Source organism: Cyrtonyx montezumae, unplaced genomic scaffold, assembly GCF_038088225.1.
Source record: "Cyrtonyx montezumae isolate F1298 unplaced genomic scaffold, pur_monq_1.0 scaffold_0, whole genome shotgun sequence".
NCBI lineage: Eukaryota > Metazoa > Chordata > Aves > Galliformes > Odontophoridae > Cyrtonyx > Cyrtonyx montezumae.
The window spans coordinates 4,826,293-4,840,757 of NW_027071824.1; the positions used below are offsets into that span (position 1 = coordinate 4,826,293).

Genomic DNA, 14,465 nt, shown 5'->3' on the forward strand with positions numbered 1-14,465 from the left:
CTGCATTAAAAGACCAAGATAAAAGTCAGTGGTGCCTGTAGTTGTAAAGACAAGGGCAAGAAAGGGAAATGTGAAGAAAAACATTGCATACTTCTTGCATAAGTCATTATTTTTATTGTGCAATAATGACTAGCTTGCAGTCAATAGGTGTACATAACTTTCATCACTACAACAATGTAGTATTCCCTGCAACTTCAATTACTTGATGGTAACAATGTACCCACAGCTTCCTCCAGTGCAGGGCATAAAAAGAAATATTTCACTTCATTTTAGATAATTCAGGGAAGTTTTGCTTCAGCCTTCAACCCAAATCCTAAAAATGCATATATTCCAATAAGAGACTTTTGTTGTGTGGAGAGAATGTAAAGTTTTCTTTGTTTATACACTTAAAAAGCAGGTTTTTTCTGCACAAAGGTAGCAACCAAATTAATAATTAGTACCTATTAGCAAGATCAACCAGCATCATTCACGTAAGAATCAGCAAAGACTCATTCATGTATGACACAAGATAAAAGTACTTAAAAAGTAACAAGTCAAATGTGAATATACCTCTAAGCAAATTTAGGACTTTAAGAAATAAACTGGGGCAAGCAGGATAGCAAAACTAGGGTACTGATGTAACAAGAACAGAAATGTTGTGGGATGTGACACCACACTGTTAACAACTGTGATCAGCAAGACACGCATAGGAGGGACAAATTGTGAAGGATAGACAAAGAAGAGATCACCAATACATACCAAAGGCAGTTTGTAGTCATGTTAACTATCAGCAAATAATACCAAACTCTTATGAACTGAAATTCTTGACAAAAAATAGAACACAAGGTCAATAAATAAATAAATAAAATAAAATAAAAAAGCTGCAAAGGGACACTTATTTATCAGCCCCCAGATCCATTAAATGCCATATTAAGGAATGATGCTGAGGGTGTTGAGATACTACAAATAGCTGCTCTGCCTGTGACATCTGTTATTGATCATGGATGAACCAGAACACGGGATGAGATGAACCTGTAAATCAAGCCAGTTCAGTACTTACTCATCCCCTCATGGATGAGTTTTTCTTGGAAAAAACAAACAATAATGAAACCAACTTGCATTCTTACTTGTGGCCAGTAGCTGAGAGGTTTAATGAAACAAGTTCTAGCACAAACGACCACTGTGTGGTCAATACAGACAGATCCCTAAGATCCAGTACTTTGTGGAAGCACAGGCACTATTATTATTCTACAACACAGATTTGGACTCGCAGTTGTGGGTAGATTGTGATGGCACAAGAGGGAATGGCTTCAAACTAAAAGAGAGGGGACTTAGGTCAGATTTTTTACTCAGAGAGGTGAGGCCCCGGCACAGCTGCCCATAGAGCTGTGGTGCCCCATCCCTGGAGGTGCTTCAGGTCCGGTTGGATGGGGCCCTGGGCAGCTGAGCTGAGGGCGCAACCCTACCCACGGCTGTGGGTTGGGGCTAGAGGAGCTTTAAAGTCCCCTCCAACCCAACCCATCACAGCCTAATAAGGAACCAACAGTAACAGTGAAAAAAGCGCCAAGAGGAACTAACCAACCGTTATTTTTAGAGTCACCTTCGCACGAAGCGCAGCTCTCCACGCTGCCAGTAGCAGCACAGCCGAGCTGCCCGCCGCGCGTCCCTCACGGGGACGGGACGACACGGTGCGCTCAGCACGCAGGCGCACGAGACGATCCGCTCCCAACATGGCCGCCGCCCTGCGCCACGTCTGACAGAGCGCATGCGCGCTCTCGGGGCCTTCTCCACCCGAATTGGCAGCTGAAGCCCGTCCCTTTCCCGCCAGGCTCAAAGATGGTCGCCGCCCTCAGGCGCTGTTTGGGGCGGTCGTAGGGGGGTTTTGTTGCCGCTCCTCGCGCGGCTATGGAGGGTCTCCGGGCGGGACGCGCTCTGCAGCCGGCCCTGCACCTGCCTTTCCTGCCGCGGCACTTCTACCGAGCAGGTAAAGGCACGGCTGCGCGGTGGGAGCCCCGTACTGCCGGTCTGCCCGCCCCCCCCACTCCGAGGCGAGCGGGGGTCTGGTGTGGCCTTGTGCTGTTCCCGCTTCGTGTTTTCAGTCTCTTTCACTCCTGCAGAAAATAGGTGTGCTTAGCTCCTAAACCACCTAGCTTACCGTCGCCTTCTGTAGCGGCTGAGAGAGCTCCTGTAAGAGGGATAACTGAAGTGGCAAGCAGGTTGTTATCTGGCAAATCTCTGGTCGTTGGGTTTATCTGACTTTGCGTTTTGCTTTGTTTAGTGTCTTCCAATGAGCACAGATTAAACTTCTGGAAGAGCAAGGAGCTGTGTCTGAGTTACATCCAGGATGCACTGTTACGGAAGCAGTGGAAGAGAGCTGCGGAGTTCCTGACCTCCTACATCGAGTCACTGGAGAAAGACTTCTCTACAGTGTTCATGGGCCCATCAGAGGTAAGCCCGTGTCCCCTAGCACAGTTCTGCAGTTGAAAAAATGCTTGCAGGAAGCATCTGTAATACCTCAGGGCTGCTCATAAGCTTAATTAAAAAAATAAAAGTGATGAAACTCAAACAGTTAGGAAACATCTGTCAGTTAAAATTAGCTAATTTAAAAAATAAGGAAGTAATAGAGGCATAGGAGTTCTAAAAACAGCTAAGGAACCATTGGATGGTAGGTGGCAGGAAGAACACCAGATTTCATCACTGATGGTGCTGAAGGCAGCATGCTGTCCAGTTATTCATTAAATGTTTCTCAGGCTGTCTTTGCATGAATATGCCTTTGTGCTGGAAGTTTAACTAATCTTGCTGGAGCCTGGATTTTGCTGAGGTCTGTAGATGTGTTATTTTGTTTTTTCTTTTGCTTGTTTGCCTTCCTTTTACTTTTCTTAGAGGTTAGTAGCAGAACAGATGAACACTTGTCTTAGGATAAGTTAATTCTATCAGTAGCATATCTGTGGAGATTATTCTTCATGTAGCCTTCTGAGATGGAAAAGCAGTGACTATCCTTGCAACTGGCATGCCATCAAACAGAACCTGGAAGTTAATGGCTCACTGAGGTCTGTGCTAGCTCTTCCAGTGCTTTCAGAACTCCTAAACAGGTGCTGAGAGAGTAGCAGCAGGGAGGGAATCAAACAGTGTTTCCAATTAAACTGATTTTATTTGGTTTCCTTGTGCATGCAGGTCTTGAAAGCAGATTTATGTAGATGGAAAAGCTGTGTCTGATTGCAAATGGTCTTTATCACTAAATCTAAAGATTTGTGTATGTTACATCACAGAGGGAACAAATAAAATGAAAGCAGAAGTTTTCAATGACTTTGAAACATATTGTTTTTACTAAGATGAGAGTAAACAAAAGCAGTTTTCATAAGCTTTGCTGAAGTGCTGTATTTATAATGAGCAGTTGTGAAGCACCCATAGGGTGTCAGTTTAAAAAAGAAACAACAAAACACTAGGTTTTGTGTAACTATAGCAGTAGGCAACACTAAATACTCTTTTTTTATCTGCAATGCAAATGTAAATTTTCTTCATGTGTTACAGTAGCTGCAAGTTTGATAAGACTGTGTATATGGTGACTACTCCCATTTTTGTACTAGGGTTTTTTACATCTTTTTTTTCCCTCTTTAATAGATGATCTGGAGAATAGGAACAGAAATTCTCTGCAATCATTCCCGCAGCAACATAAGAGAGTTCAACTCTTTCATAGAACAGATGAAAACTTTAGGTGTAAAAAGGTATTTGAAGGTGAGTGTATTTTAAGCAATCTTGGTGATTTTTCCACATATTTACTTGAACATCTACTCGAGTGTTATTAGAACTTTTCTCTTGAAGTGTTACTGACAATAGTTTCAGTACAACTGAGTTACCAGTTGCATGCTGTTTCAAGTTCTATACCTGACCGCATTTCATTTGGCCAGTATGTTTTTGTCTGCCTTCTGTGATGCATAGACTCTTTGGTTGCTGTTAACTTCCATGTTAATGGGGCATGTGTGAAAATGAATTTAACATCTAATAACATGCTAACACCTGCAAAGTCTTGTTTCCAGTCATTAATTGTGATGACTGTGCTCCTGATCAAACAGTTCTAGTTAAACTTTACCATCAATATCTGTATACTTTTCAAGTAGCTCCTTTGTGCATAAAATAGTAAAGCTCATTCTGTGGACCCCTGTGTCGCTCAGGACCCAGTTCTTTTCCTATGATTACTTATTCAGACTTATATTGTTCTGGTTTACTTGACTGTTTCTGATTTTTCTGTCTTTCAAACTGTTGTTTGTTCAAGGTCTCCAACACTAATTCCATATGAGAATTTACTAACTGAAAGTGTAGACTGACCCAGTGCCTAATCAATATGGTAGTGTGGTAGGACATCTCAGGTGTTTGGCAGCTGCATAGCAAATTGAGTGTACAATTCCAACTGGATTTCTTCAGGCTAGATCTTCTAAAATAGATGCCTCACTTATTAATGACAAGTGAGGTTTTGAGCCAGGTGCTTTCAGCTGCCTTGATAAGTACAGCTGAATGTTTTCTACCTGATTAATGACTTTCTCCCACACAAGTTTCAGGAACTTAAACCCTTTTCCTTCTCAGATTTACCTTTGTGTGTCAGATGTGCCTTTGATTAATATTCTTTCTCTAGCATCTTCAAACAGGAAAAAAAATAAGTGGGGTACTTGGTGCTCACCTCTGTCTCCTAGTGACACTTGCTAAAGTTCCCCAAGAGGATACTGTTTGAATAAAACAATGTGTAAAACCTGCTTCTAATAAAAATATTTTGCTGTTTGCATTTTTTTTTTATTTGTAATGAGTGTCTCTAATTCTCCCTTTCACTTCCATGCAGAATTTTGCTATATTATTGAGATTCTTTCTATTTATGATGTAAAACACTGAGGTATGGACTGCTTGAATTGCAGGTTTGTTTAGAGCATGCCTTTCATCTCCTTTGTAATGGACTCGTAGATGAAGCCTACCAAAACTTGTCTCTGGCAGAGAGCTGGAGGTTTGGAGAACAAACAGTTCTTCAGGATAAAGAAATGAAGCTGATCCAGGCTTACAGGGGGCTGCTGGACTACTGTAGCTGGTCCAATCAGAAGAACATACTGTTAGAGTATGGTAAGTTCAGATATTGCTTTTGTATTGAGCTGTATGCTTCTTATTCTTGCAGACGTCACTGTTTGCTGTGGTAGTATTTCCTTGTAGGCTGCTCTTCTGCCTGCATCTATGTATGAAGACATCAGAAGGAGGTACTAGCCTTCAAAAGCTGAGGTATTGATGGTATACAGATAGTCCTGCAACAGTGGCGGTGCCAAAGCAGATTACTAACATGCACTTTTCTAGTGTCCTGAAATACTGTTCTGAAACAAAGCTGTTTTCACCCTGAATTGTAATCCTTATATCCAGCCAGCATCACCTAAAACAACCATGAAAGGAATGTATTCAGCTATAGCAGTGACTTCCTTGTACTGCTGCTAGAATTGAGTGCTAACAACAGCCACCCAAACTTGAGTTTTCCTGGGTTATTTTGTTTTTTGTTTTTGAAAGGTGAAGACACAGAGATTGCCACTTGGATGTGGTATTTAATTCTGTATACAGCTGCTGGCTTTGTTTGGATCTCTACTTGTTTATTTGAGAAGATAGACAGACTTTTTATACTGGTAGTCTCTTGGAACACTGCCTGTTGTGATCTTGGTTATAAGTTGGAATACAGAGCAATGAAAATCTCTTGTTCCAGTACTGGTGGATCTGAGGCCTTTTTTCTAAAAGCTTTGACTGGAGCCCTTGCTTTGCAGAATGTGATCACCTTGTAGGTACACCTCTTCTTTAAGATATATATATTTTTTTAACTAGAAAAGCTAACTCTGGCATCCTTTCACGCTTTCATAGGGAAGGATGGACTTGAAGACTTATCTGTTGCACAGGAAATGCGTGCTTGCTTTCGGAAGGCAGCAGTGAACTTAAAGGAGATCATTAAAATACCTGGAGTCTGGGATCTCTTTGTGAAATCCTATGTGGATGTAAGAGCATGTTTTACAGATCTCTTCCTTTTGTGTTTCTCTAATTTTCATTAAGATTCAAGTCTGCAGTTCAGTTATGTGTATGGATGACAAATAGTTTAAGAACAACGTATGTAATGATATCTCACTGACTTTGATTTAGGCATGTTTGTAGGACCATAGAGCCTGCATAGTGTACAAAAAGGGCTTTGTCTGTGAGCTGCCAAGAAAAAGAGACAACTGACTTGCACATTCTGTTTCTGTGAGGCTAGCAGAGGATCTGGAGCACAGCTGCTTTGTTTAAATTCCTGAAAGCAAGTTCTCTTTCTGGCAGAGCAGTGTTTTTCTGGTGGTACTAAATCTTGGACACCAAATGTAGTCACTTTGTGGGGTTTTTCTAAATATCTACTTATGAATTTTAACTAAGAACTAAAGCTAATCTTAAAATTGAAGGGATTGACTTTTTCTAAGTGCAGATAAGCTCTGACTGCCTTGAATGTTTCTTATGGAATTTTACTAGGTGCTGGCAGCTGCCAAGTTCTCTGAGTTCTCTTCAAAGACGTGGCAGCCTGCTTCTATTTCTTTTTCTGCTGAGGAATGATGGTCCTTCTTTAATAAGCAAGGAAGTGCTAATGTAATTTTTTTCTGTAGCTGCTGCTAAGCGTAAGTTTTTAGCTACCTATGTGAAGAGTAGCCAGTAAAATTAAAGTACAATCAATGTAACTCATATCCCATTTGCTACACTACTAGATACGAACTGCATGGTTGGGTAGTTCTGTAGCAGCCTAGAATGAACTGTAAGAGTTTAATTGCTAATGTAAAGCAAACTAATGATGGGCTTAACTTCTTAGCTGTTGGAATTCTATGGAGACCACCAAGAAGCTCGTGAAGTATTAACAGATTATGCTTACAACTCCAAGTTTCCTGCTAATCCCAATGCTCATGTTTACTTCTATCAGTTCCTAAAGAGACATGGTGCACCCAAGAAATCACTCATATCTACACTCAAGGTATGTCTAACATAGTCAGTACTGTCTGTGTCTGTTCATTTTGTGAAGCTACCTGATGGGTTAGTTGTTTCCTGTTAGTTTATTTACCTTATTGTATTTTTTTTTGTGAGAAGCAAAGGGTTTGGAGGGTTTTTCAAATGGGTGGAGCAGATTGTATCCCTTACTGTGTTTGTTCTATGTAACTGATGCATCACAAGACTTAGGTCAGTAAAAAAGCTCAGATCAATTTTTCCATGGCTCAGGAAATACATATAGATACAAGTGCATTGATTTCCACTGTAGTTTGGTCTTTACAATATTGAATAAATGATTAGGTGCTTGCTTTTTTCACATACCAATCCTGTCTAGCATTTGGTTTCATTGTTCTCAGTAAGTGGTTGACTTGAGCTTCACAAAATTTTACTTCCACTGCCTGTAGATGAGCAACGATGCAGCAGTGCCTCTTCTGTCTAGTTTCTTTTAGATTCCCACTTTTGTTGCCCTTACTCATTAATAATTCTAGCAATGTTTTTGAATCTCTTTTTGCCACTTGATGGCACTAAAATGCTTTTGTTTGGGCAAAAGGTTTTAAAACAGCTTCATTAAATTTAGACTTAGATTGGAGCCCTGTATATATAAAATTTCATCTTCTCAGCATTTTTTTTTTTAGCATTCATTTTAGAGACTGATTTTTTTGTAAGATAGTGATGAATCTGAGAACCAGTCTGATACATCCTGCAAATGCACAGGGCAGTAGATGGGAGCCTAGGAATGAGCTAATGCTCCTTTCTAAAAAGGAGACATTGCATATGGGCTGCTTCTGGAAATGGTGCATTTGTTTCAGAGTTTCTCAGTAGTCATGAGGGCATTTCATCTGTTGTGTCACAAAGTATCACAGATGTGCAAAATAGCTCTTGATAGTCATTCTTTGTGTCAAGACAGTTGAGTACCTGATTACATGGTTTTCCTAAGGTGCAAAGTACTCTGAAGACATTGCTTCTTTGTGTCTGGTAGAAGTCTTCAGGAGCTTTCACATTATTTCAGTGTATGTTTTGGTGTTTTTTTTTCCAGATATTGCATGATATTGTTCCCTCTCATGAACTAATGATAGATTTTAATGCTATGCTTCAGAAATCAAGTAAGTCTTTAAATATATTTGCTTTTTCCTTATGTGGATCTAGAATATTATGAAATTATTCTACAGCCTTCTTTGTGCCTACTGAAGTAGTTGTACTTTTTAAAAGAAAAACCCAACCTGGCTTTCTGTTCACAAGAGCTTTTAATGCAGATAAGTAGGTAGGTATTTACAGGCTTGTGTAGACAAATACCTGTCTATGTTTGAAGGCTGACCAAGCAGTAGGTTTAATGTGTGGTCTGCCTATTTTTTTTTTGAGATGCACTAGTCTGAATGCTTGACTCGCTGTTTCCAAGATAAACTGTTCTAAATGCTGTTCTCAGTAGTTTCATTATGGGGACTCTTCTCTTCTGGAGGAGTTGAGATGGCTTCATGCATTAGTTTATTTGTGAAAGAACAGTGTCTTCAAATGAGTTTTATCTTCAATTTGGTAGAAAAGTCTTATAATTTGGAAGCTGCTTTCCCATGCTGATCAATTGCTTTCCAAAATGGGCATCTTCTTGCAAGCTGGTATGTTCCAGCAAGTAAGCAGATGGGTGGAACGTCTTGGATTCAGAATTGTTCTCTTCTGTTGTTATTTTTTTTTTTTGGGGGGGGGGGGGGGGAGGGTTTTTCCGTTTTGGCTTAAACCTCCCTTTTTCTGTTCATATGTGACACAGTTGTTAAGTTCTTGTAGCTCTGGATGGCAGTTTGATTTTTGAAGAAATAGTTTATACTAGTAAATATTTCCAGTGTTTAACTACTGTGGTTGGTCATTTATAAGAACACCTTTGGTATATTAGCTGCTGTTGTGAAATGCCTGTTTTATTCATATCAGTCCAATTTCTTTGTTTTGGTATCTTAGGGCTTGAAATGTTCCAGGGCACTGTGTTCTTTTCCCATAGTTAAGAACATTTTGAACAACAGCACTGACTGGGAGCACTGATTACAGCAGCAGCAACTGTTATAAGCAAGGCCGTGTGGGATAAGAGTGGTCTTGTGTGCCTCTTTGAGTCAGCAGCATTTAAGGAGGGTGTTTGCTGGAAATTGTGCTCTAGACCCTTGAAGACTTCCTTAACTTATGCTCTTGGAAGAGGCAGAAAGCAGTGGGTGCATGCCCTTAGTAATAGGGAAAGCAGCAACACGTGGGAAGGCAGGTTGGAGAAGGATGTATTGCTTGTTAGTGAGTTCAGATTAATCCTACTAATTCATTAATCAGCCTAATCTCTTCCCAGAGAAACGAAAAAGACGTCGACTGGGGCTGGAAGTTATTTTTGCAGTCTTGGATTACTCTGGCTGGAAGGAAAATGTAAAAGCATGGAGTTGTTTGGCAAGACAGGTGAAACAAATTGTAATGTAAGTGTAACTCTGATATGAGGTGCTGAAAAAGGAATTTGTGTCTCAAGTCTCCACTTCTGGGCAATTGACAAAGTGACTCTTCTGGAGCCTTTGTCTCTTGTGCTGGAATTGTGGGCTGGCCTGTGCTGAGTTCTGTGGCTGTGTTTGGCTGCAGTGTGCTTCCAGGGGCAGGAAAGAAGAAATTATTACTGAGAGAAATTCCCACATTTCCAGTATTATCATTAGCTGAAAAAGGTTTTTAGCAGGTTGTGTTTATGCAGAAAATTTGTTCAAATGTTTGGATAACATTTACTGCCTGTTGCTCTTTTCCTTCCAGGAGAAAAAAGTAATGTTTGGTCTTCTGCTGTTAAAAATACATTGATTAGAGCATGTTTGGGCATCAGTGGGCTGCAAAAGGGACATGGTGTAATTGTATTCTCCTTTGTTAGTTATTTGGGTGGTGACTGTTTCAGAATACGTTCTTAAAAGCCAAGTCAGGGTGCCTGGGGATTGATGAGTACTTGCCTCTGTGTTAGGACAAGGACTCAAGGATCAGAAGGAGACATCTCCAGGCAACCCATGCCCAGAAGGTCTCTAATGTCTGGCTTTTTTCTCCCAAAATAGGGGGTTTAATTTTTTTTTAAGCTTTATTTATTTACGGTGAATAAATTCAGTACTGTTTGACCCATTTTGATGTTCTATTGCTGCTTCTACCTATGCAGAACGCCCAGAAGTTAATGGATTAAAACTGGGAATGTTGTTGCGTACAGTTAGGAAAAATGGTATAGTACTTGAACTTTGCCTGCAGTTTTGTTTTTGAAGACAAATTGAGTACCTTGAAATATACAGGGCATATCTTGGTCATTTCCTAAGAATATCACTTCCCTGTTGTATAGGTAGTATTTCAGAAGTGAAAACAGTAAGGTCTTCTTTGCTGAAGTTAATGGAATAAGGGAAGTATTTGAGATATGTTAGTGCTTGATTATGCATAGATTAACACAAAGGTTTTTAAAAAAGAGTATTGCTGCTTAAATTAATACTTCAGTCTGGAGTGCAGTGTCAAAGTCTGCTAGCATATCAAGCTGATTATAAAGCTCACTGCTTCCTCCCTCTTTACTGTTTCATCTAAATTTTTCATGGTTTACCTTTTTGCAGTTCTGAGAAGCATCTTGACTGGATTAAGGAGCAGTGGAACTCCAGAAAGGACTGGTGGCCAGCCTTCCATTTCAGTCGCTACTTAGCAAAGAGAAATTGGCAGGAAGATAAAAGCCTTTCATATGAGAAAGCTCTGGTGGCTGGAATCCTCCTAGGAAAGGGTAATACTAAATGTTCTTTCTCAGTACATATACTAGAAATAACAACTCGTTCTAGCGCTAATGAGATTGAGCTGGGGTGCTCCCTGGAAGAAATGCTGCTGCTTTCTTCTAGGAAAAATTGTGGTCTTTGAAGTTAATCAGGAGAAAAACATTTTAAATGGTTTGATATTCCTCACCAAGAGACATACTTTGCATAACTTGCCTTATCCTGGTTTTGAGTTCAATTTGATTTGGCCTCCTCAAGCAGTCACAATACTACTTACTGTTTATAACCTTGAAACCACAATTTCAAAAATAAACAGCAGGCTCCTGAATGAATGTTGTGAGAATTGTGGAAAGTTTGCTTGCTGAGCTACAGCTGAAGCGGTGTCGTAGCAAATATTGAGGACCAGGTGATCCTTAAGGACTTGTGAGTGAAAGTGCATAGAAAAGAGGAGGAAGGAGGTCCTGAGTGGAAAGTAGTCACAGTTCAATAAAAAGATGAAGATCAGGACTTGTCTGGTAGTATTCACTGAAACATTGCTGAAAATAAGTGGAATATCTGGCTGAGAAGTGGTGACGAAGCTGAGAATGAGACTGTGGTGTGGAGAGCATAACATATCTATTAAGTTTGGCCCTTCAGTTGATTAGAAGATTTATTCTTTGTCAGTTCCCCTATAGCTTCCAGACTGTAGAACAGTTTCTAGAATTGAAAGCCCTTTTTGCTTTCAGTAATTTGATGCTGCAATTGTGTTGGTAATGTGCATGTCCTGGATTATTTTTTTGCATTTGTAATGGAGAACTTGCATGCTTGCATGTTACTTAGAAAGTAGAAGCATTTTGTTTGCTTGTATTTTGGTAAAGCTGACGTTGCTTTTTCTTCTCTTACTTAGATTGCAAGTACTTTAAGTATGTATCACACCAAGGCTGCAAAGCTCGGGTGAGAAGGTTTCGGACACTCAAGAAGTTTGTGAATGAGCACAGTCCTGCATATCTGAGAATATCTGGTCTTTAAGATTCCTAAAAGGTGTTCTTGAGGACCTTAGTGCATTTTTTTCCCCTTAATGAAACTGGCTTTTGTGTTGGCATTGATCTAAAATCTGCTCTAAAGAGACAAACTCTGTTAAGTAATTTTTTAATATATTCCTGTTAAAAGTACTTGGCTTATATTTATTTTATAATAAAACAATGTAAATCAACAGTTGATGAAGAATTTATTGAATATCAGTTCTAGATTTCTCTGAAATACAAACATCAATTTCAAATATACTTTGAGAACTACTTGATAATTATGGTTTATAGAACTACATAGATATAGTATCAGCAATGGAGAAGTTCTGTAGGGTGGATCTTATGTTCAGTTATGTAGGTGTTGGTTTAAATGGCTGCTGGAATGTGGTTCAAGATCTACTCAGGGCTAGTTGTGCCAATTGTGTAAGTGGGATGTCTTAACCTAGAAACAGTATGTGGTGCAGCTTGAAAGCAAGTTTCTTGCTATAGATGTTCCATAACTTGCTGTTTATGACCCATTTCCTGAAATATATGGAAATACGGCCTGCACTTCATTCTTTGCATTGTATACTGATGGTCATGAAGGTACACCACAACCTGCTCACATAGCTGAGGCACTTCAGCATACCCAAAATCAGTTGCCCCACATTGTGTTTGTTTGTGGGTTATGTACTGTTCAGGGAATGCCTTAGCACTGTAAGTAAAAGCTGAGGGTAGGATCGCTGCTGTGGTGGTTACAGGGAGAAGCTGGTGTTGCAGTGCTTCAGAGAGAAAAGGCACAGAACTGTTGAAAACTATACAACCTGCAAAGAGGCTTGCTAGGACATTTTGCCAGTGAGTTGAAATACACACTGTTGCTGTGTTTGGAAAGCAAATGTTAATGTGTTGTCACAAACTAGCATTCCAGTTCATTAAAAGCAACAACAAAAATGTTTCCAAGTACTGCTGTTTTAATGGCAGGTCTGTAGAACTCTGTTGGATGGCCTGCTTGAGCTGCCACTAGGAATGAATAAAGATGTCTTTTACAGCGTGGTAGTATATGGATAAGTTCAGCTGTGCTTTTAATAGATGAGTGTTTATCTGGGAGTTTAGTCTAGGTTAGTGTTGGGTCTTGTGATGTGCTCTTAGTATTTAAACAGTGCAAGCTACTTTCTATAACTGCTTCTTTATTTCTGGCTTTGTAAGAAGGCTGCTGCCTTGTTTTGTGCTGATCTACTGTTTTCTTATAAGTCTTAAGGTGAATTTTGACTGTTCTGACTGCCATTTCAAAATGCTCTGTCTCTACTAAGTATCCTATACGCCCAGGAAGCAGTTCCCTTTAGTCCAAAGGGTGATCCAGGGAGCTATGTGCAACGATCCATCTTTTTTGTGCATCAACAGCAGGGGCTTAAGGCTCTCCTGGGACAGCCCTGGGAAGCAACCAGACAGGGTGCCCCTTCCTTGAGGTCCTTAATTTGGGTTCCCACCTTCCACTGTGCTAGAGGCTTCAAAGCTGGGCCTTTGTTAGTTCAAATAACTCCCCTGAGATGGACCTGGAGTCTGATGGTTGTCTTCTGTACCTCTTTCCCCCCCTTATCTCTGTGCTGGTGTACGGGTGAATTTATATCATATAACTTAACACAGAAGAGTAACTGAACTGGGTGTTAATTCCCCTTCTGTCCCCTCAGCTGCCTGCAGGAAACACGTGCACCTTTCAATAAAGAGGGGGAAAAAATGTGAGAAAGAAGCAGAGATCGGTGGGGCACTAAGGAAAGTGTGAGAACAAGAGGAAGCTTGACATCTTTGAAAAATCTGTTAATCCACTCACAGCTTTCTCCTGTGACCCACTCTGGAAACAGGGTTGCTGCCAGGGATCGTGCTCTAGCGACAGGAGGGAACTGCAGAGCTGCAGTCAGCAAGTGGAGGGAGGATGAGTGCAGTACTAGTTTTCACACGACAATCTTGAGTATTACTTCCACGCTGTATAGGAAATTGCAAGTTTCTTTATGTGCAGTACTTGCACCTGGAAAAAAAACAACCTGTAGATCTCAAGTCCTGAGTGGAATTTCCTGTTCATGCTATTGAATGCATAATGTGTTTTCAAGCCTGTGCATCGTACTTTGAATACGTTAACTCCTAGTGGGTTGGAATATTCTGCCTTGGCTCTGAATTCTGTGGTCTGGGTTGGGTTTTCTTCTGAATTAACTTCTCATCCTGCTTGCAAAGCTTCTGTGAAGTTTTTGTTTCCCTCCTATGAAGCAAATAGCATATCTTTGCTTTACTCATTTATGCTGGATTAAGGAACTCGCAAGGGAATCCAGATCTCACACCCAGTGTGAGTCGACTTTCTGTTATTCCATCTCTTGTTCTGGAATTTGTGATATTCAAACTGAACATGACTTCACAAAAACAATTCACTTCAGCTCTGCCCTCACTTTCCATGTCGTTATGTGATGCTTCTGCTTAAGAATATTTTCACTGAATGTCAAGAAAAGCAGAATGATGAAATGCCATCTGCTTTTAAAGCACGTTGGCCTGCTGTGTTCCAAGGTCTCCCTCCACTCTTACCCACCAGGTTTTGTGCTGTGGGCAGCTGACTGGTACCAGAAACTTACACAAGACTTGGATTTGCATTTGGAGCAGTGTAAGCAGGTTTACTTGTCGCCTTTGGAGTAGGCCCTGCAAAATCTGTGTTGGTGTACTTTGTCCTGCTTTGAATTTAGAGTTCTTGGGGCTCATAGTTGTTCTTCTTGTCTGTGATGGTAAATGGAAAGTT

At 40.4% G+C, this 14,465-nt stretch overlaps 1 protein-coding gene across 1 annotated transcript; it reads left to right on the forward strand.

Annotated features, from left to right (window-relative positions):
• The first annotated feature begins 1,785 nt into the window (after positions 1–1,785).
• On the forward strand, positions 1,786–11,855 carry TAF1A (TATA-box binding protein associated factor, RNA polymerase I subunit A). The gene is made up of 10 exons (XM_065738852.1): positions 1,786–1,963; positions 2,258–2,427; positions 3,601–3,714; positions 4,884–5,082; positions 5,854–5,984; positions 6,815–6,973; positions 8,024–8,090; positions 9,302–9,422; positions 10,560–10,720; positions 11,593–11,855. The coding sequence occupies exons 1-10, from the start codon at positions 1,885–1,887 to the stop codon at positions 11,712–11,714; spliced, it is 1,323 nt and encodes a 440-aa protein (XP_065594924.1). The 5' UTR covers positions 1,786–1,884; the 3' UTR covers positions 11,715–11,855.
• The last annotated feature ends 2,610 nt before the right edge of the window (positions 11,856–14,465 follow it).